Here is a 21,666-nt window from a genome sequence, read left to right as displayed (position 1 = left end):
TAGGAAGGAATGTAAATATTTGGGTTCAGGAAAAAATACTTTTGCTGGTTTCTGTGTCTTTCCTTTAACTGTAGGTATGATATATTGGCCACAGGTGATATACAACATAAACTACCGCTCAAGATTGTTGTGAAAATACATGCATACCACCTTTATCTCCTTGGAGGAAATGTGGGATATAAATGCAGCAATAAAATTATTAAAATATTGGTTAGGTATCATCCATGTGACAGTTGGGTGATTAGGCTCTCAGTACTGGGTGGCGCTGTGAGTAAAAGCCTCAGCGCCTAGGGCTTGCCGATCGAAAGGTCGGCGGTTCGAATCCCCGCGGCGGGGTGCGCTCCCGTTGCTCGGTCCCAGCGCCTGCCAACCTAGCAGTTCAAAAGCACCCCCGGGTGCAAGTAGATAAATAGGCACCGCTTACTAGCGGGAAGGTAAACGGCGTTTCCGTGTGCAGCTCTGGCTCGCCAGAGCAGCGATGTCACGCTGGCCACGTGACCTGGAAGTGTCTCTGGACAGTGCTGGCCCCTGGCCTCTTAAGTGAGATGGGCGCACAACCCCAGAGTCTGTCAAGACTGGCCCGTACGGGCAGGGGTACCTTTACCTTTACCTTTTACGCTGCTTGCATACAGTCTAATATAGAACATTAGGTAGTATTTTAAATTTGAAGTGTGGAAACTGGAATTTTAAGCCTCATCTGACTCTGGATAACTTAGTTTCCTTGGATTATTTAGTTATCATTTATTAAAATAATTCATATTTTATGCCTTTCATTTTGAAAAGAAATTCCAAAGTGATCCACAAACAAAACAACAAAATATCACAACAAAACAACTAAATAAAACCAAGTTAAAATGTCAGCCACAGAAGCTAGGAGTGCCAGGAGCCAGTATTTATGGTCAGAGAAATGCCTTGAGTACATTTTCAATTTTCAGTGGAAACTTTGAGATCATCCCACAAGATAGATGCCACAATGGGGAAAGCTGTTTTCCTCTCCACTGTAAGATGTACATCTGCACACTGTGAAACAATGAATAGGGCCTCCTTCACTGGGACCTGTTTTCGTATTAGCCTCTGTTCCCCATTTTTAAAATGGAAATAATTGTGTATTGGATTACACAGCAGTTGCTATAGTCAACTAATGGCATACTTCTACGGGTGTATTTGAAGATAAAGATAATTAGCAGTGGTGAATTGCAGTTTCCAGTTTAGCTGGTGGATCCATATATTGTGAATGTAAGCAGAGCCCTACTGGATTGGACCAAAGGTCCTTCTGTTTCAACTTGCCCTTCCCAAGAGTCAGACACATGCTTCCACAAACAGGGCATGAACATCACTAATAATCATTGATAGGATTATCCTCCCCTATCTAACATTCATCACCACATCTTTGGGCAGCAAATTCCATATATTAACTAGTTGTGAATCCTATTGTCAGCCTACTGAATCTTGCTCACTATTAACACTTGTACTCCATGTTTCTGACAAATATTCCTATTAATGTTATCCTTAATAGTTGGGTGGAATTGATAGCCGTAGCAGAGGACAAAACTCTCCAGCAGCTCACTACTTTGCTTTTCACTGTTATCTGAAGACAGGACTTCTGCTACGATGTTAAGGCTCTGAAATTCTATTTTTCTTCTTCTTGGTAGTTGATAAAAATGGTGATGTCTGTATTTCCATCCTTCATGAACCTGGTGAAGACAAATATGGCTATGAGAAACCTGAAGAACGCTGGCTTCCCATCCATACTGTGGAAACCATAATGATTAGTGTAATTTCTATGCTGGCAGATCCCAATGGTGACTCTCCTGCTAACGTTGATGCAGCGGTATGACTTGCAGCTTTTAAATAAATCTCTTCCCAGCATTACTGTTGAAATACCGTGGAATGGTTTCACGGCACGCAGCTTTATCCCCTTAAGATGACTTTTTAGTAATAAAAGGGATAGGAGTTGAACAAAAGTAATGTGGTCATGGTATAATTTCAAGTGTAGTAAGAGTTTCTCCCTATTTTGCTGTCCATATTCAGAGGTGACCATCATCTCTGGATTTTTTTTAATAAGAAAAAAAGATTACAAATATGGCTGCTTAACTGTGTGAACAAGCTTCCCCTCAATGACAGGCATGTATGTAGTAAATACACTTACAGTGGTACCTCGTGTTGCGTAACCTCCAGGTTATGGAATCTTTGGGTTACGGCAAACCGGAAGTGGGTTTGCCGCATGCGCAGAAGCACTCTGTGTGCTTTGCGCAGAAGCAGAAGCACTCTGCTGCGCCATGCGGGTGCGCAGTAGCAGTCATCTGGTTGTGAAATTTTCGGGATATGGACGGGCCTCTGGAATGGATCCCGTTCGTAACTGGAGGTACCACTGTATTACATTATAGTTGTCCAGTTGGTTATTTATATGTACCTGCCCTTTCCTGCTCATCTTGTGTGCTTAGGTTGAGAAGAGTTCCTACTTGATTGATACACCACTGCATATAGTGGAGTATCACTTCTGTTTAGGTTCTTTGTCTCAGAAAGAGCTGCATACCTTTAAACCTCTGACTGAACTTATACAAGCATGGAATATGGTTTCTAATTGTCCATGAGTTTGGAGTTTTTCCTGGTACTGCCAAATTGGACTTGAAAATGTAGAAGGAAGTGTTTCAGGAACTGTGGTTTCAATATTCTGCTTTGATCCTGGTATGTCTTGCTAAGTGGAAAGAGCAGGATGATTGATTACGCAGATCTGATTAACTTACTCAAGATGCAGGATTTGGCACAGAATGTTGATTCTTCTAGCTTAGAATACATATAACCCTGATTCAGGCTTCAGAATGAATGCCTTGTATACTGTCAATCAAAGATCAATGGAAAAGTTCTCCTTTTTAAAAAAACAAAACTGAATCCCAGATAGCACTTGCTATGACACCACCCATCAAGCTACCAATTAAAACTCTTGTTTTAATGATGGAAGTTTCGTATTTAAACTACAAATGTTGGTTACTTTTATTGCCAAGTATTTTAAAGCACTCTTCATGGGTTTTAGAGAAGCTGAAAAAATAATGAATTTACTTGTGGTGGCTTGAAGAATCATTTGAAATTTGGATTTTAATTTACAGAAAGAATGGAGGGAAGATAGAAATGGAGAATTCAAAAGGAAAGTTGCCCGCTGTGTAAGAAAAAGCCAAGAGACTGCTTTTGAGTGACACTTAATTCAGCAGCTAGTAGCTTCACTTTTTTTCAGGGTAAGTAGGGTTTTTTAAAAAAAAAAGTTATGGAAAATTCCATTTTGCATTGGAAAATCCAGAAAGTGTTTGTTACATGTTGAATGCTCAAGGCAGTGAGGTAAGTATTCATGTTCTACAAGTGTGTATTTCCTCTCTCTCGCTTCTGCATTTATTCAGCAGATAAGATTTTGTTTTCCTTTATTGCTAGGAGATAGTTCTTTAATGTTCAGGCCAGATTATTTTATTATATTTATATATTGTAGTATTTTCATATTTTACACACCACAGTTCTCCCACTCCAGTCACAAAAGGCTCCTGAAACTGAAATTAGAGCACCATTTCTTCTTTAAACAAAATTTATATACAGACTGATGGAGGGAGAACCCTCTAAGTAGTTTACAACATTATAAAACATTAAAGCAATTAAAAACAGGTATGAAAAATAATCAAAAGGTGATAAAAACCAGTTGTGGTTGAAAAGAAAACACATGTAACTTCTACACGTCGGAATAGCCTTGGCTAAACAAACATGTTTTAAACATTGCATCCAGCACTGGAGTTTTGGTACACATGATAGAACACTGTCCATAGCCCCAGTCCCTGAAAAATCCAAGCAAGAGCCCAAGTGGTATAGTTCGCTGTGTGAAACCAGTCTAAATTCCTGCTCAGAAGCATAAGCTACTAGGGTAACATGCTTCCTGTGCTGTGGAAATAAGGAGCGGTGTGTATTGTCACACTTCCCTTCCTTGGAGGGAAGAGTGGGGTTAAAAAAAATTGCAGCTCCACAAGCTCTGGCTGAGTGTACAAGGAGCAGAACCAGACGACGCTATGGCTTAGGTATTGGGTCCCAAACCTGGGGCCTGAACCTGTTTCAGAAGTCATTTAAAAGACACATAAATGTCAAAGACTAGCCCGCGTACTTGGAGATACTTACAGAACCTGAGAATAGTGCAGCCTTCTAGCTTTTTGTTTCCTCAAAGACAAAGTACTGGTGTCAGGGGCTCGGTGAACAGGTGGGGAACACTAAGCAGGACTGGACACTGCTGATATCTCCATGCAACACCTGGTTATAAGTAAAGTTATAACTCTTATCCCACCCCTGCCCTCAGCAAAAGAAGTAGTAGTCGTGTCTGGAAAATGTCAGCTTTTCAGCAGAAGCCTATTTGCCTAATATAACTCCAGTAGTACACTCCAAAGCTAAGCCATCCTGCATGAATGAACATGTTTTGCTTAATAATTTGTGCCAGAGTTGGTAAAACATTAGTCTCTGTTGCTTGTATGTGTCTCTGTAGCACTTGTGGTTACTGCTGATGGTAATCCTGCAACTGATGATTTCCAAAGAATCTTGGTGTTGCCAGCTGAAAACTAAACATGCAGCTTTTGATGTATGTATATGAGAACTAGCTGTTTTTGGTAACTAGGCTTCTGCTTGTCTGTGTTGGCAGATATGCCCCTCACCCCAGTGGTTGAACTTTGCACTTGGCTTCATTAAATGCTGAGTTAGTCCCCTTTCAAGATTCCCTCAAACACTCCATTGGGTATCGGGTGGTCATGGGGTTACACCCTTAACAGGACACTCGTATCTCTAATTTTGGTTGCTTCTCAGTTGTTCAATCAGTGAGAAACTTATTGGGCAGTAAGCCTTCCAAATGCAGGGATATCTTAGCTGAGTTGTGTGGCCTGTACAAAAAAGCAATCCCATCCATTGTACATTGTAGAGGACTACTGCATGTGCCATATAAATGCTTGTGTCTTTTTGCCTGTAATGAATATTTTACTGCAGGCAGATTTTCTCTCTGCAGCTGGCATGTTATTGCCACTGACGGTTTGAGTTGCCAAACTACCATTTTGGCACAGTATATTGTACTGCTACTCCCACTTAATGTTGATGCTTTTGGGATGCTTAATTTTAGTAGCTGCTGAGGGAAAAAGAAACCATACTAGTATTGTAGCTGAGTTGGTTTGACAACTAAGGTTATAGTGTTCTTGGTCTCAGCAAGTGAGCCCTGAAGCCCTGATACTTCAGTTCCCATTGCTCTTGCTGTAAATAAGCAAGATGCCTTTAATTGGGCAACAATCTGCTCAAAGTATACAAATTTGTAAGTTTCACAGAAATATTTAATGAGAATAATGGGAAGTAGCACCTAAAGGACACTGATGTAAAGAACAGACTCTCCTACACACTCAGTTGGTAGATGGAGCAGTCTTTTTGAGTGAGCTGTTCCTGTCAGAAGTGGCTAAAAACATGCGTGGCTGAATACAACTTTGCTGAAAACACAGGTTTTTCAGTAATGTGTGTAGGTCTTTTGTAACTTGAACATTCTGCCAACTTGATGTGCCCCTCAACATATTTGTTTTTTAAATGGGGCTTGCAGAAGATCAAACCATAGTTTTTAGTTTAGGAAATGGCAGTTAAAGTTCATCTGAATCTCTGTAAAATACTCAATGTGTTAGTATTCTAGTTGTGTGCTCCCTGTAGGACTGGCCTCTGGAAAGCAACCCTAGAGCAAACCTAACTGGGGCTCTGAACAGCAGTTCAGATGCTGGTACTGAGAGTTCTCATATCAGCCTATCTTGGAAGCACTCGCTACAGAGAACTTTCTTTTTCGGTCTGCTGCAGCCTGTCATTTGATGATGCTATAAAGACTAGATCTAGTTTGGCTGATGGTTCTTTGTTCTTGCCTTTGTAGGTCTCCAATTGAGGAACATGGCACTGTTTTTCCTGCACTCTATCCACCTAATGCTGGACTTCTGTTTATACCAAGTTGGCAGACACTGGCTGGAACTGGGCTGCAATAAAACATGCCAGTTATTAATGCTGACAAAGAGCCTAACAAGTGCCAACAAGGATTTGCGCATTTTGAAAACTAATGGAACTGCTTTAACCTTCAGGAAGAATTGTAAAGATGTGTACATAGCACAACATGATCCGGATAATATATACTGTTCATGTACATCCACAAATACACATTGTACCAAATAATGCTGTCTTGTAGTTAGAATAAGAATCGTGTAAATTCTAAAGATTTTTAGCAGGTTTTCCATTTTTCTCTTCTCCCCCCCTCCCTGGTTTTCCCTATGAGTCTTTAAAATTTCTCGTGAAGCATGTCAGTCTAAAACAAATTAGGATTTAAAAATTCTGTTTTAACTTTTTCTTTTCAGCCATTGAAGATTCATTAAAATCTCTCACTTTAATAAAGTTTAATACCTTTGTAATGCTGTCCCTTCCCCCTTACCTTTTTTTCGGATTACATAAATACAACACAGATCTATTACTTGATTCTAATGATGACTTGAGCACTGTCATCAGGAGGTGCAGTTCCTTCCCTTGCATTATGACCCAGCTGTGCTCATCTCTTGGCTTGGATGTAGCAATAAGATTTTACAGCTGTGGAGCACCCTTGAGCCTGTTATCTTTCCCAAAAGGGTTGAGAGCATTTGTTTTGGAAGTGGTCAGCTAAGTATGTTAGCCCAATATAGGATGAACTGCTTTCTTTTGATTTCTTGCCTGGTTTGAAGTTGGATAAATAAAAGCATGCAGAGCTGTAGGCTTTCAAGTGAGTTCTGGTTTTGCTATCAAATGCTATTTCCCTTTCCCTCTTCTTCCTCTTTCCCCCCTCTTTATATTTCTTTGCCTTTTGATCTCCTGCAGGTTTTCCTCACTTAATGTATAAAGACAAATTGCGATGTATATTTTCATGTAACTTGATTTTGGAATTCTGTCACCTTCTGTAGTGAGTTCTTCCAAAATATAAATTTTTCCAATAGCTTGGTGTCAAGTTGGCTGTTATGCAGTATAAAAAATGAGAGCACATTTTCAGAGAGCATTAAGCATGATGATGCTGGTAGCCGATGGACAACAACTGCTTGAGACTTCATCAAAAGGTGACTCGTATTCTTGGAAACTGACTTCTAAGGAATTCAGTGAACCTCCATGGAAACTGACTGTAATCTGATAATGCAGAAGATAGAAAAAAATGCATTGAATTTTGCTTTGGTTGAAATACTGAGTGGTTGTTCCTTTGGAAATTAACTGTTCACATAAGCCAAAGTTGGACAAGTAGAATATTCAACTGTAGACTCAGGGTGTTTCCAGACTGGGGATTAATTTGCAAACAGGTCATAGACAACCATGGTTATTTTATTTACCAGGTTTTTCCTGGGGAGAGTAAATGGGGGAAGGAAATGTGGGCTGGTATTTTGATGCTAACTTTGTGTGGACACTATATATATAAAAAAAGCATGCCTGAGGAGCACTGATTCTGCAGTCAACACCCATCCAGCAGCACCCTTTGATATGGAGAAAGAATAAATAAAATGACCATACTGATCGGGAGGGGGTGGCACCATTGCAGAGGCCCTTCTTAATGGCAAAACTCCTTGCAACAATGGCTTTATGTTCTGGGCCAGTGTAATCTCTCCTCATTTGAGGCATTTAATCTTGCAATGTTATATTCACTGTAGGATTTACTTGTAGGCTTCTTTGGTCTTTTCGTTCTGCAGCAATTTGTTTCTGCTGTTTACAGCAGTGCTTCAAAGGAGTGGCTGGAGGCAAATTGCTTGCTTTAATTCTGAATCCACAAAGGAATAGTAGCAGCCTCCCTATGGTATAATGTGGGGGCAGGTGGCACTTAGGCTGAGTTACATGACACGAACGAAAAAGTACACACAGGTCCCTAGTAGTGCTGCATCATGCATTTGTCCCTGCAGTTCTTGACAAAACATACTAACTGCCCTCATTTTACAGTGACAGTACAGCCTCTAATGCCATGTAAATATCCTTCTGGTAGAAGGAAACATTTGTTAACATAGCAGAGGGACTGAGTTGAATGGGTCTTCTGTGGCTTTTTTGTTGAATGCAGTTAATTGCATTGGGTTTGAATGGATGGATCTATGTGCTTGTAAAGCAACCTTTAAGCAGAAGCACTTTTATAAGCAGTGGGCCAGACCTGCCTGCTTTCAGGGCTACCATTTCAAACAAAAGGAATTATGGGGAAGGGGGGGAACATATGGTAGGTTTCAGAGAGAAAAATAGTGTACCAGTTATGAATGCCAGGGGAATCACCATTGGTACCTGCCAATTAGAAGAAACAACAATTAAATCCTGAAATAGAGGTAGGGAGTTCTTGCCTCTGGATTTTCTTTAAAAGCAGCAATATTTTGTCCCATTTGTCTGGGTACATGCAGCAGCATAAAGTTACTCTAAGCTGCCATGAATTAGAAATGGTACTTAATTAAGTGCTCTCTTTTTAGCCAGACAGATGTATTTGCTGCTTCTGAGCTGTTTAGTACCCAGACACAATAGCTGGATTTAGACAATTGCTCAAACAAGAACCAAAATTGTTTGGCTCCTGCTGAGGTGGGGGGAGGAGAGTCCTTGCCAGCCAGCTGGCTAGCATTTGTGCTCTTCTGCTTGCGTAATACATTGGGGGTGGGGGGTTGTCTTACATTTTGGCCATCTATTCCATAATTAAAATATGAAGGGAAATATCCCAGTGTTTCTAGGGCAGCTATTGTGATCCAAAAGGCGGCCAGCTGGATGTGGAATAATAAGGTCTCCCAACAAAGCATTCACTTATTTGTCCCTTGAACACAAACTGCACTGCCGTGATGGCAGTTTGAGAGGGAGGAGAATTTCTCTTGTCACCTTGGGTGAAGCAGGGCTGAGCAGAGAACCCAGCTGGATTGTGGGAAAGCTTTGACTTTTCCATTGGAAGTGGGCAGGGGAGGGGGCCTAGGAGAGAGCAGGAATCTAACTCTTTTGTCAGTTCTAAAGGGTCCAGAATGGTTTGGGAGGGGGTTGCTGGGGGATATTTCCCACTTCAGACAAATTAAACCACATCTTTTTGAAGAAGCTGTCAAAACTTTTAAGGCTAAAATCTAATTGATCATTGTGTTATATGAAGTTACATTATTTTGTGCTTGCTTTTTATAACAAGTTGTGTCCTGGCTTCTGCTGGCATTAGACTTACTCTTTGGTTCTGAACATGTCTGCTTAAATCTGTGTTGTTGTTGATTGCAAGTGCTTACACTGTTACACCATTTAAAGGACTACTGTGGAAGAGTTCCTGTTATTGGTTGGTTGGTTGGTTGGTGACCAGGAAGAAAATGCTAATGCAGCAGTTTGACACCACACACACACACACACACACACACACTTTGAGACAGATGGATGCCAGCAAGGTGACAACTGCATGCTTTTTTCTTTTGTTGGAAATAAGCTTGGTTTCTTTTTTCCAAGCTCACCCCTAGAACAGTTATTCAGAAATGGGAATGTCTCTCCTATTCTTCCTTCGGGGCCTGATACAGATGGCTTTTAGAGTGCGGTTCTTGGGATATTAACCAGCTTGTTTAAAAGAGTTATCTTGCCTTGTGGAGGTTTACAGGTCACTGCACAAACTGCAGGAAAGGCTGACCTGTCTTTGTTAAGAAGGGTATATTGGTGGGCATAGGAGGCAAGATAACAACTGGATCCAAGGTTCAGTAGAAACGTCTCTCCCAGTCCTGACTTTTTAAATTCATTTGTATCTTGTCTTTCAGGAAAACATTTCCATTGCTTATCTTACTAAAAGTATGAATTGTAAAAAGAAGCTTGAAGGGTTTTAGCTCAGTGGGAGAGCATCTGCTTTGCATACAGAAAATGCTAGGTTCAATTCCTGGCATCGCCAGGTAAGGATAGGAAAAACTGTGTCTCTGAGAGAGCCAATCAGTGTGAACAATACTGAGCAAATGGACCATTAAATCGGCTCAGTATAAGGCAGCTTCCTGAGTTCTTAGGAATGACATAGACCACTTCAATTTATAATTTTAAAAGTACCTAAGTATGCATGCAGACCATAGGGATTATGATTTTGAGTATTGCACTACAAGAAAATGTCTTCAGCGTATCTGAAGACCTGTCAGATTTCCTCAGGGAGTGACACCACTGAAAAGCCCTATCCCTAGTATCTGTAAATTTAATTTTGGTGTTGGATATCTGGTCCTCCACAGGCAATCATGGGGCTTTCGTAGATGGTTATTATTATTATTATTATACTTTATTAAATTTGTATACTGCCCTATACCCGCAGGTCTCAGACCAGTTCACACCAGTGTAAAAGTGGTGGAGAATGTGTGGTTGTCCAAATATTGGACCTCAGTTCCCATCATTCATGACAATGGGCAACGGTAGGTTAGGCAGGATGTAAATAATTTTTTTTACTCTGACTTTAGGGTAGTTATAGGGACGCAGGTGGCGCTGTGGGTTAAAGCCTCAGCGCCTAGGACTTGCTGATCGAAAGGTCGGCGGTTCGAATCCCTGTGGCGGGGTGCGCTCCCGCTGCTCGGTCCCAGCGCCTGCCAACCTAGCAGTTCCAAAGCACCTCCGGGTGCAAGTAGATAAATAGGGACCGCTTACCAGCGGGAAGGTAAACGGCGTTTCCGTGTGCGGCTCTGGCTCGCCAGAGCAGCGATGTCACGCTGGCCACGTGACCCGGAAGTGTCTCTGGACAGCGCTGGCCCCTGGCCTCTTGAGTGAGATGGGCGCACAACCCCAGAGTCTGTCAAGACTGGCCCGTACGGGCAGGGGTACCTTTACCTTTTTACTTTAGGGTAGTTAAAGGTAAAGGTAAAGGTAAAGGTACCCCTCCCCACACGGGCCAGTCGTGTCCGAATCTAGGGTTGTGCGCCCATCTCACTTAAGAGGCCGGGGGCCAGCGCTGTCCGGAGACACTTCCGGGTCACGTGGCCAGCGTGATGAAGCTGCTCTGGCGAGCCGGCACCAGCGCAGCGCACGGAAATGCCATTTCCCTTCCCACTAGAAAGCGGTACCTATTTATCTACTTGCACTTAGGGGTGCTTTCGAACTGCTAGGTGGGCAGGAGCTGGGACCGAAAGACGGGAGCTCACCCGCCACGGGGATTCGAACCGCCGACCATGCCATCGGCAAGCCCTAGGCACTGAGGTTTTACCCATAGCACCACCCGTGTACCTCTTTAGGGTAGTTAACACGGCACATTTCATTCTCTTTTTTTGCATTGGATGTAGCTGGGGTACACAGCAAACTTCTGGGAGGAGCTTTTTCATCACTGGCTACTATGGAAGTATGTGCAGGATTTATTCTACTGTACTAAAATACTAAAATGTGAATACATGCTCTGGCGGATTGAACAAACGAGACCAGTAGTGGGTCCAGTGGTAAAGAAGGCTGTTTCTGCATGTGCTGTAGAAGGATGAGGGGGGCAGATGAGGCTCGTCAACCTGGGAAGGTAACCCATCTAGGAGAAGGAAAACTGATCCTTAACCTCCACTATCTTGCACATCTTCAGAAGAAATGGCTAAGGAGTAAACCCTGCAGAAATCCGGAGTGGACTTCCTAAGATGGTTGCATGGCGCTTTGTATGCCTCCTTCCGGCAACTCCTGCCAAGTTGGTGCCAAAACATACTGCTCTGCTTTCCTTTGGACCACATCAGTGAGGCTGAGAGGTGGGGTTTGTCATCTGGGCAACCCAGGACCTCTGTTCGCACTGCCCTGGCTTGCATCCCGGGGAGGTTACTTCGGTGCTGCTAACACAGCGGTTTGACCTCCAAAGGCCCACTCCACCTGTCTGTTTCTTGAGTCAGACAAATGTCAACAGCAACTACTAATGGAATTAAATGGGATACTACAAAGAATGCTACTTTATTCCTTCTTCCCAACCTGGAAAATATTAGGATTGGATAGCATATTAAAGATCTAGACAGCTCTTGGCACAATCAAATTTTAGGTAGCCATGGCGGCCACTACGAAAACTGAAAATGCAGTGGTAGCATCATACTTCAGTTCACTGAAACTCTGAACTTGGGTTTGCTCCTTTTCAATCTTACTTTGGTCCTAATGTAAAGTTCTACTGTAGTGTTGCTTTTGGATTTTGGCAAATGCCACAGAGGCCCAAGTCTGTAATAAGAGACATAATTAGCAGTGTAGTCTATATGCCTACACAGGAGTAAACTCCATTGAGTTTGGTGGGACTTATTCTCAGGTACATAAAAGGATTACAGTGTTTATTAGAAACCCATTTTCTTCCAGATTCTGTACTACTAAAAAGGAGTGGAGATAAATGTTCTAACACTTATTGTTCTAATTTTTATTTTTCTCCATCGCTATTCCTGTTATTGGCACACAACTTACAAGTTTACAGAAAAGATTTTCTCTCTCTCCCCCCCCCCCCCCCCCCGTACAGGACAGGGAGAAGCAGAATTTAATTTTTACACACACAAAAACAACATGTAAAGGCTTGGTGTATATGCAAATTTTATTATTCTGTTTCTAAAACCAATCCAAAGTTACTTAAAAAACGGAAGCCAACAGCACACAACATTAACTCCACAAGGATTAAGGGCTCCCTGCATGTCAGGTCTCTGGTGGCTTGAAGACAACTCCTTGCAGGGCTTCTCTTCTCTCACATCACTCCCAGGTTCATCTGCTTTCTGTTGCTCGGGGCCTTTCTTTGGGAGTATCTACCTTCTTGTGCTTCTCACTGTGGATTATTCTCTGTTCTTTCCTGTCCCTGACTGTGGCTATCTGGAGACCTAACTCTCGCATGCTCCTACTTAGACTCCCGTTCATGTTGTGCCCAGCTTGCATGTTTGTGCCCAGATGTGCTACTCCAGGTCTGCTGATTCACATTGGCATGCCGTTCATACTTTGGGTCTTCCTTTTCCACTTTGATCTTGGTTTTAGGAGGCGAGTCTGCAAGCTGTTCCTCTTTCACCCGTTTTTGGTGCTCTCTTTTCTCTTTCTTCTTCTTGCATTTCTCTTTTTTGTGTTTCTTTACCACCACCTCACTGTCTTTGGGGGACTCTGGTTAACTTGGAGGTGTTTTAGCACCACATCCACTTTCTCGGAGAGCTTTTGTCACATCATCAATATCCTCAGAGTCTTTCGGTGGGCGGTAGTTAGCCACATGGTCCACACGAATTGTCCTTCCTTTAATCTTTATTCCATTAAAATTAGCAACTGCAAGAATGGTGCTTCTCTGATCTTCATAGCAAATGAAACAGAAACCTTTGGATTTTCCTGTCTTCTTATCACGCACCAGATTTATGTTCACAATTTCCCCATACTGTGAAAACACACAAAGAATGTCGCCTTCCGTCAGCTCATAGGGAAGACCACCCACAAATACCCAAGCACTGTCACTGTACTCTGCATGCCATGAGACCTTATCTTGTACACCAAGCTGTGCCTCACGCTCATTCAGCTCATTGATCAGCTTCACTTTGGTTAGTGGATTCATGCTGGTTCTCTTCGTCTATTGTGTGCAAAAAAAAGAAAAGAAATCTTTTTAAAACACTCATAAAAATTTACTGACCTTTCAAAAGCCCTGTTAGGTAGCAAATGCATTTACACTTCTGTTATGGCAGCGGAGTGGCCATGTGTTCTAATTTACAAAAGGCAGTCTTCTCTTTTCTCCTTTTTATTATTTATTGCACACCCCTCAACCTAAGGTCCCAGGATAGATTGCAACACAATACAGTGGTGCCTCGCTAGACAAAATTAATCCGTTCCACGATTCTCTTCGTCTAGCGGTTTTTTCGTCTTGCGAAGCAAGCCCATTGACAGCTTAGCGGATTAGTGCTAGAGCTGTCAAGCGGCTTCCAGCGATCAGCTGTTAAGCGGCTTATCAGCGGAACAGCTGATAAGCGGCTTAGCAGCTTAGGAAAAGGGCGAAAAAAGAAAAGAAAAAAAACCGCCGGGGGACGCAAGATTTTTTCGTCTTGTGAAGCAACCCCATAGGGAAATTCGTTTTGCGAAGCGCCTCCAAAACGGAAAAACCCTTTCGTCTAGCGGGTTTTTCGTCTTGCGAGGCGTTCGTCTTGCGGGGCACCACTGTACTGTATTAATATTAAAGCACAATATTTAGGATGCAGGTGGCGTTGTGGGTTATACCACAGAGCCTAGGACTTGCCGATCAGAAGGTCAGCAGTTCGAATCCCCGCGATGGGGTGAGCTCCCGTTGCTCGGTCCCTGCTCCTGCCAACCTAGCAGTTCGAAAGCACGTCAAAGTGCAAGTAGATAAATAGGTACCACTCCGGCAGGAAGGTAAACGGCATTTCCGTGCGCTGCTCTGGTGAACCAGAAGTAGCTTAGTCATGCTGGCCACATGACCCGGAAGCTGTATGCCGGCTCCCTCGGCCAATAAAGCAAGATGAGCGCCACAACCCCAGAGTCGATCACAACTGGACCTAATGGTCAGGGATCCCTTTACCTTTTTACAATATTTAAAACGGATTACAATGTCGGACTACAGCCTGTAAGGCCACAGTTCAAATCTCAACTCACACTGGGTGGCTTTGGGCCAGTCCTTGCCTCTCGGCCTACCTCACAGGGTTGGTGTGTTGAGGTTAAAAATGAGGGCGCGGGAGGACCACGTACGCCACCCTTGAGTACATAAAATAAAAATATGCTCAGAGAGTCACTTTGGCCATGGCCTCGCTTTTAAAAGCAAGACAAAACTTCCTCTCCGGGCAGAGGCGGTGGTACTCTGCACGTGCTCAGAGGCACATCGCCCTCGGGGCGGGGAAGGAAGACCTCGGAAAAGAACGCGCGATGTAAAACTGTTCCTTCGAAACCCGAAATCGGTGGTCCTCCTGCAGCTTCTTCCTAGCGGCCATAACTTCAGCCCAGTCAGGAAGGCTGTGCCGCTACTGCGCGTGCGCGCGCCGCCTCCTTTTCTCTCCTCCCCCCTCCCACCCCGCTCTATCTCGCCCCTCCGCCTCCCGCTCTCACCTCAGATCTCGCGAGAGCTCCGAGGCAGCGGCCCAGGGCCAACATGGCGGAAGGTATGCGCGATGCGGGCGGCGGCGGCGGCAATGCCAGCTGCACCTTGAGGAGCGGGAGGGTTTTTTCTCCCACCTCAGGCGGTTTTTCTGTGGGGCGGAGCGCTTAGCTAACAGTGGTTTTTGTGCTGCTGGCTTGGTGCGGGGTGGGGGCAGATTGAAACCGGCTTGGAGGGCGGGGGGGGGGAGAGTGTTTGGGCGTGCCTCGTTTATTTGTGTTAGTATTTTATTTAACTCTATTCCCTCCCGAGGAGATCGAGGCAGGATATTTGGACCTTTTCCCCACCCCCGTCTTATATCCTCACAAGAGCCCTGGGAGGTAGGCGAGGCCATAGTGGTGCAGCGGTTAGAGAGAATGTGGACCAGGGCTTGGGAGAGACCTGGGTTCAAATCCTCCCCACCCCACGCCTCCAACTCGGCCAAGTGACCTTGAGGGCCTGACCTACCTCGCAGGGTTTGTTTTATTGGCGCCGTAAAATTTATAGACCATTGATTTTAAAAGGCACGCAAACAAAAAAAAGCACGCAAACACACACACACACACACATCAAAGCAGTTTACAACGGTTGAAATACTAAAATATAGAAAAATTCACAACCCTGCCTTCAAAATACAAAAGTGAAGATAACTGAAGCAGATCAAAAGTATCTCGGCTTTCTGAGTAGACTTTTAGCAGGTGCCAAAAAAAAAAAAAAAGAGTAAGGTGAAGACGCCTGCTTGTTCTCAATAGGCAGGGAGTTCCAAGGTGCACTAAAGGATCGAGCTCTTACAAATATGGAACGGATATTATGTGGCATCTGTAAGTACTGCTGATTCCGCTGATCAAAGCCATTGAGTGGGTGCACATCTGATAAAGTAAACTTGTGCCAAGTTGTTGAGGGCTTCATATGCCAATAGTAACACCTTGAACTTGGCTTGGTAGCAAATTGGCTACTAGTGCAGAGCTCTGAGCGCAGGTGTTATGGGTTGACGATGCCTTGCTCCTGTCAGCAATCATGCTGCAGCATTCTGCATGAACTGCAACTTCCGGATCAGGAGCACATTGCAGTAATCCAGTCTTGAAGTAATCAATGCATAAACTACTGTGGCAAGGCAAGGGTTGTGAGGAGGTCGCTTGGGAGTGAGTGTTACTTGGCCCTGGGTGGGGTGTTGTATGTATGCAGTGGGGCGTGAGAGAGACTTTTCCAACAACTCTTTCTGCTTGGTGAGTTAAGTAGAAGCTTATGTGTGGAAGTAGAGGAAGACTATCTTCCTAGATAGGAGGTGTTTCTTTGAAATGGGGGAGTCATAGTGGCATCACTCCACCCCTGTATGCATGCACCCACCCACCCACTTAGGAACATAAAGAGTCTGCCCTATACAATGCCACTTTCTACACTGACTGGTGGTAATGGTGTGTCCATTTGTCTGTCCTATCTCCTGGCATCTAGTGCTTTTAATTGAACCTAGGACCTTCTACATGAAAAAGTGTAGTTGGCCCCACTGAGTTACATGTGGGCAAATCCATACCATAGATTTAAACTGCATTCAGCAAACACTTAAAGCACACAACCTCTGCCCTCCAAATAATCATGGGAACTGTAGTTTACCCCTCACAGATATACCATTACTTATCAAACTATAGTTCCCAGGATTCTTTGAGGAAATATATGTGCTTTAAATGTGCTCTGGGTTTGTTTTTAATGTATGGTGCAGATCTGCCAGTCTCTCCCTCTAGTTGCCTACCAGTAGCAGCTTTCTAAGAGTCCAGTGGAAAATGCCATGGATTGAACCTGGCACCTTCTGCATTCAAATTCTGTGTGTATGACCCTTCCCATATCTCAGCTGCTTAGAACTCAGCTTGTTGCCTCGATTGTTAGTACTGTATCCCCTAAACAACTTCAATTAAGGCATACATTGTTTCCTGCACACCCACAACAGCACAGCGGCTTTAAGACACTTTAGTAACTCTTCTGAACTTTTTGTAAAGGATTACAAAAATCACCTCCATATTATTTTGTGTATTCATGTTGCTTTTCTGTAATGTGTCTCTGCCCCAGGGAGAGTGCAGTCATTGTTATTATTTATACAGTACCCTCAGTGTGTATGGCCCTTCACAGAGAAGGCTGCCCAAGAACTGAAGTGGTGCTAGATCCCACCCAAAGCTGGGATCTACTTAGTAATAGTAGTCATGGCCCATGGGGTCCTTGGCGTGCATGCTATTTTACAGAGGCAAAACAAGGCAGGGGAAGGTTCTTGCTGGAAGAGATTCGTTCTGTTATGCATAACGCAGTCCGTGTGCATGGTGCTTTATAGAATTACAGCAAGACAACAGGTCTCTGCCTGAAACAGCTTACAATGTAAAAGTCTAGAGGTGGTGTGGAGGATGGAGGCAGAGGGGGAGGCAGGCTGAAGCCAAGGTTAACAGTGGGGAGGAATGTGCATTAGGTTTACTTGTATCTATGTGGACTTCATTTCACTAGGAGATAAGAACTAAGGAATTTTGTGAAAGCATCCATAAAAAGTTAGCCTTTGGTGAGGGATATGAACAAAAGCAATTAAAAGCAAAGGGAAGTTTATTCAGTTGTTTCTTTTGCGGAGGATAAGAAGATGAGGGATCCTAGATTTGTAGAGTTGCACGGGACCACAAGGGTCATCTAGTCCAAACCCCCGCCCCCCAATGCAGGAATATTTTTGCTGAACTTGTGGCTCAAACCCACAACCCATCTCATGGATGTTTCCTTGAGCTTATGTGTGTGGTAGGGAGGGCCCTTGAATGTACTTGTTCCTGGAAAAATATAGCAGAAAATGTATGTAAGGGTTTGTATTTCTTTTCCTTGAAGGAGCTTGGGGTGGCATACATACTTATCCCTTCTCACCTCTTATTTTCCTCCCTGCAAATCTCTGAAACAGGTTAGGTTGAGAAACAGTGGCAGGTTCAGGTTCGTCTGGTTAATTTCATGGCTGATGTGGGATTTTGACCCAGCTCTTTCCATTTGTGGAAGGTTTCAGTGACATCAGTGGGTCTTCATCGGTAGTAAATGCACTTAGAATAGGGTGTTGAGTTGCATGAAGCATCCTAGGTTGCAGTGCTAAACAAATCCAGCCCCATGTACTATTTTGTAAATATGTTTAAGACTACAGCTCATGTCATATTTTCATGGGGTCCTGTTTAAGGCAGATTTACAGACATGAAGTCCAATTTAGTTCAGTGGGGCTTCTCCCTAGTTAGTGTGTGTAGGATTGTGGCATTAGATTTAGAAAGGACTAGCTGCCAAGTAAGTGACCATAAGATTGCACCCATACCTAAATGCTAGTCTCACCTCAATGAATGAATGAATGACCATTTCTTTAGGATCGAGCTGTTCAGTTGCATATCCAAGAACATTATTATTTTTATTACATTCTAAAAGAGAAAAGAGGCCAATTTTTTATTAGCCCAGATCCGTTGCCCTTGTGCATTTCTGCTCTATTCAAGATAAAAGGGAAATTTCAGAAATGTGCAAAAACAAGAGCCCACCCACATGCTTTTGTTTTTGTTGTCACTTTGAGGAATGGAGCATGCGTCACCTGCCTCTCCTTCTGTCAAGCAGTGGCTCCCAACAGCCAGTGTTGCCATTTCATCTGGGTGGGAGGCTGCAAGGAATGCAGGGTGGGATTGAGGAGCACTGGAGCTGAGGATAAGCTGGGGGATCAGATGGGAATATACCCTGGACTGGATCTGGCCAACAGACCAGCAGTTCTTCGCCTGTGCTGCAAAGTGGCTTCAGAGTTATTGTCTGCATCCAAGGCAGCCCTTGCCAACAGCTTTGCCAGTTGGAACTGATGGGAGCTGCCTCCCAAAACCTCCAAAGAGTTCCAGATTGGCTAAGGTTGATCTAAGAAAATTCACTTTTTAATTCTCCTTAGACCATGATTCCTCTGGCAACCTTAGGCAGGATACCCACCTAACTGTAACTACACTTTGCAGCTGAAATAATGACAGATGTATATAATAACCGATGGCAGGACTAATTTTTGTTGATAATGTAGAGGACAAGCTTTTGATCAGAGTAGGCTATCAAATTGTTTAAAAATGAGCGCTCTTATCCGGCTTGTTTAGCTCCTCCATGTTGTGGAGGAAACAAACTCAAACCTTGGCTTAGCATTGCACCCAGGTTCATGGTTTGTTTTGCTCAAACCATGATTGGTTAGCCAAGAACAATCCTTGGTTTACTATCTTAGTTTGGATGTGATGCTGAGCCAAGGAATGTGGAGTGTTTCTTCTGTGCTCTTGCGAAATGCAAATAGTTTCTGATTTACTGTGACATGCAAACACAGTCACAGATTGCATATCCGTTTAGTAAGTTTTTATTTGCTTTCCATATAGTCATTTCACTTTCCTGGGATGTTCAGAGATGACTTGGATTTTTTAACAGTACTGAAAATTGTGCAACACCTACATGTGATGATCTGGCAGATTTTACTGACTTCCTCTCACAGCCAGAGATCCATCCACGCAGTTTCATTTCTCAGAAAGTTTTCTTGGGGGAATAAGAAGAACCCAGATCTTCGTAATGAAGAGACCTGCTTTTAAGGTTTCTTTCCCCTCAAATTTCTGAAGTGTTTGTCTGTGGTTGGTTTGCCCTCTGTGCCCTGGGTGAGCAAATGGTAGTAGATAAATAATCACAACAAAGTGTGGGTGGGCAAGTTTTTCCAAAGTAAATAGGACTTGGCTTAATGGTAAAAGCTGTGAGGCACTGTTGTGCAACAATGTGGACTGCTGCCCACTTAAAGAAGTTACTTAGTTTATTGAGTAAATTGGTTGAATATGAATAACTGTGCACATGAATGAGCAGTTCAAAAGAAAAAGCATATACTTCCCTTTTTTAGATAATATATATGTTACAGCAGTTAAGAGACATTCCCACTTGTGTTTGAGAAGAGATAAGTCCTCTGGTAAAAACACTAGCCATTTGCACCAGCTAGAATCAAAAAAAGGCTTCAGTTCTTTAGTTGATTGAGCCATTAAAACAGGCTTTTTTGAGTCAAATGGGTTGTTTTAACATTCTATCCTTAGTCTGTGTCACTGAAGAACTGTATGTGTCATCTTTGAATATCAACCAGGCTGGAAAAATCCCATCTGGACATCTAGAGATCTCTTGCAAAAGTCCTGAAATAGAAGGAGATAAACTTTAGCATTGCCCTAAATGTGGGTGGCGCTGTGGGTTAAACAACAGAGCCTAGGGCTTGGCAATCAGAAGGTCGACGGTTTAAAACCCCGCAACGGGGTAAGTTCCCGTTTCTTGGTCCCTGCTCCTGCCAACCTAGCAGTTCGAAAGCACGTCAAAGTGCAAGTAGATAAATAGGTACCGCTCCGGTGGGAAGGTAAACGGCATTTCCATGCGCTGCTGTGGTTTGCCAGAAGCGGCTTAGTCATGCTGGCCACATGACCCGGAAGCCGTACGCCACTCCCTCGGCCAGTAAAGCGAGATGAGCACCGCAACCCTGGACCTAATGGTCAGGGGTCCCTTTACCTTTCTTTATCTTTAATAGTTGCAGTCAAGCTAATGGTTTAGACCAGCCTTCTCCAACTTGGTAGGTACCAATCCCTGACCATTGGCCATACTGGATGGGCAGATGGAAGCTGGAGTCCAAGAACGTCTACAGCTCTACAGTTTCCCCAACCCTTGCTTTAACAAATGGTTTATCTGCTGGCCAGCTAAGTAGTTGGTTTCTACAAGAAGCAACCACAATCTGCTCTGAATATATCTAGAGATGCTGAATGCTCTGCTGCAGATGAAAGCATTCCATGCAATGCCTAACTATGCATTATTCAGTGAAAGTTCCCTGATCAATACTGGTATCCTTCACTGCCTTAAAGTGATGGTGTGTGATTTTCTTGTAAAGCTTTTGGCTTTCTTGACCATGAAAGGTAAATTCTATATAGAATCATAGAATTGTAGAGTTGGAAGGGACCCTGAGAACCAACCCCCCTGCAACGCAGAAATATGCAGCTGTCCCATGTAGGGATCAAACCTGCAACCTTGGCATTATCAGCATCACACTCAGAATAACCGGATAATATAGTGGCAGTATTTAGATTGCAAGACTTCATTCTCTTTTTTTCAGTCCAAACTGAAGGACTCCTGGGAAGAGTTGCGGTTGAGTTTGCTTGGCTCATTTTGTTTGTTACAATTATTCATATTCTGCCTTTCAGGAAATGTATCCTTTCAAGGTTGCTGAGAATTAAGATTGAACTTCATTAAAACATGCACACACAATAAACAGCATGAAACTAAATGATTCGATTATGGCCAAGTGCAGTAGTTAATATGGAAGGCAGCTGTTCCAGCATGCTTAAGGACTATGCATGGAGTCACTACTCACCAGTATGTATTGAATAGGGAGTCCCTGCCCATGTGCATCCTTTGTAGAGTTCCTTTCACTGTTAAACATACCTTGCTGGAGCGTGCAGAGGATCCTGAGATCTAAGGAGACATCATGTAGGGGCTGGTCAAACCAGAACAGGGTGCAGGGATTGCCTCTTGATGACCCTGGGGAGTGGGTGCAGAGTTCAGAGTGGCATACTGGGAGGCTATACCACAGGAACACCCCCTTCCTGCCCAGGATCCAACTCCTCATCGATAACTGACTATTGGAGCATCTCCTTTCACTCATGGCCCTGACAAAG

General features: G+C 43.5%; 4 protein-coding genes across 6 annotated transcripts in view; 2 read left to right on the top strand and 2 right to left on the bottom strand.

Moving 5' to 3' along the window:
- Positions 1-6,982, top strand: part of UBE2G1 (ubiquitin conjugating enzyme E2 G1) — a 33,127-nt gene extending 26,145 nt beyond the window's left edge. For both annotated transcript variants that reach the window (XM_083714895.1, XM_083714896.1), the window contains exons 4-6: positions 1,653-1,831; positions 3,108-3,233; positions 5,906-6,982. In XM_083714895.1, coding sequence (XP_083571021.1) covers positions 1,653-1,831; positions 3,108-3,194 — 266 coding nt within the window. In that variant the 3' untranslated portion in view covers positions 3,195-3,233; positions 5,906-6,982. The remainder of the gene's footprint in view (positions 1-1,652; positions 1,832-3,107; positions 3,234-5,905) is intronic.
- Positions 1-21,666, bottom strand: part of CYB5D2 (cytochrome b5 domain containing 2) — a 148,999-nt gene that overhangs the window by 78,776 nt on the left and 48,557 nt on the right. The window lies entirely within an intron of this gene.
- LOC310832679 (RNA-binding motif protein, X-linked 2-like) lies at positions 12,469-15,024 on the bottom strand. The gene is given in 3 exon segments (XM_083714854.1): positions 12,469-13,039; positions 13,043-13,486; positions 14,965-15,024. Coding segments are annotated over 3 exon segments (747 nt in total). The 5' UTR covers positions 15,010-15,024; the 3' UTR covers positions 12,469-12,781.
- ANKFY1 (ankyrin repeat and FYVE domain containing 1) overlaps positions 14,938-21,666 on the top strand; it is a 49,971-nt gene continuing 43,242 nt past the window's right edge. Inside the window, exon 1 of one of the 2 annotated variants that reach the window (XM_083714362.1) lies at positions 14,938-15,017. In XM_083714362.1, the coding sequence (XP_083570488.1) occupies positions 15,008-15,017 (10 nt within the window). In that variant the 5' untranslated portion in view covers positions 14,938-15,007. The remainder of the gene's footprint in view (positions 15,018-21,666) is intronic. The other variant, XR_014558322.1, reaches the window with a different exon arrangement.

Source organism: Podarcis gaigeae (genome assembly GCF_964106915.1).
Source record: "Podarcis gaigeae genome assembly, chromosome: 15".
Lineage (NCBI taxonomy): Eukaryota > Metazoa > Chordata > Lepidosauria > Squamata > Lacertidae > Podarcis > Podarcis gaigeae.
The sequence above is the reverse complement of the archived record's forward strand: the minus strand, read 5'-3'. Positions and strand labels throughout refer to the sequence as shown.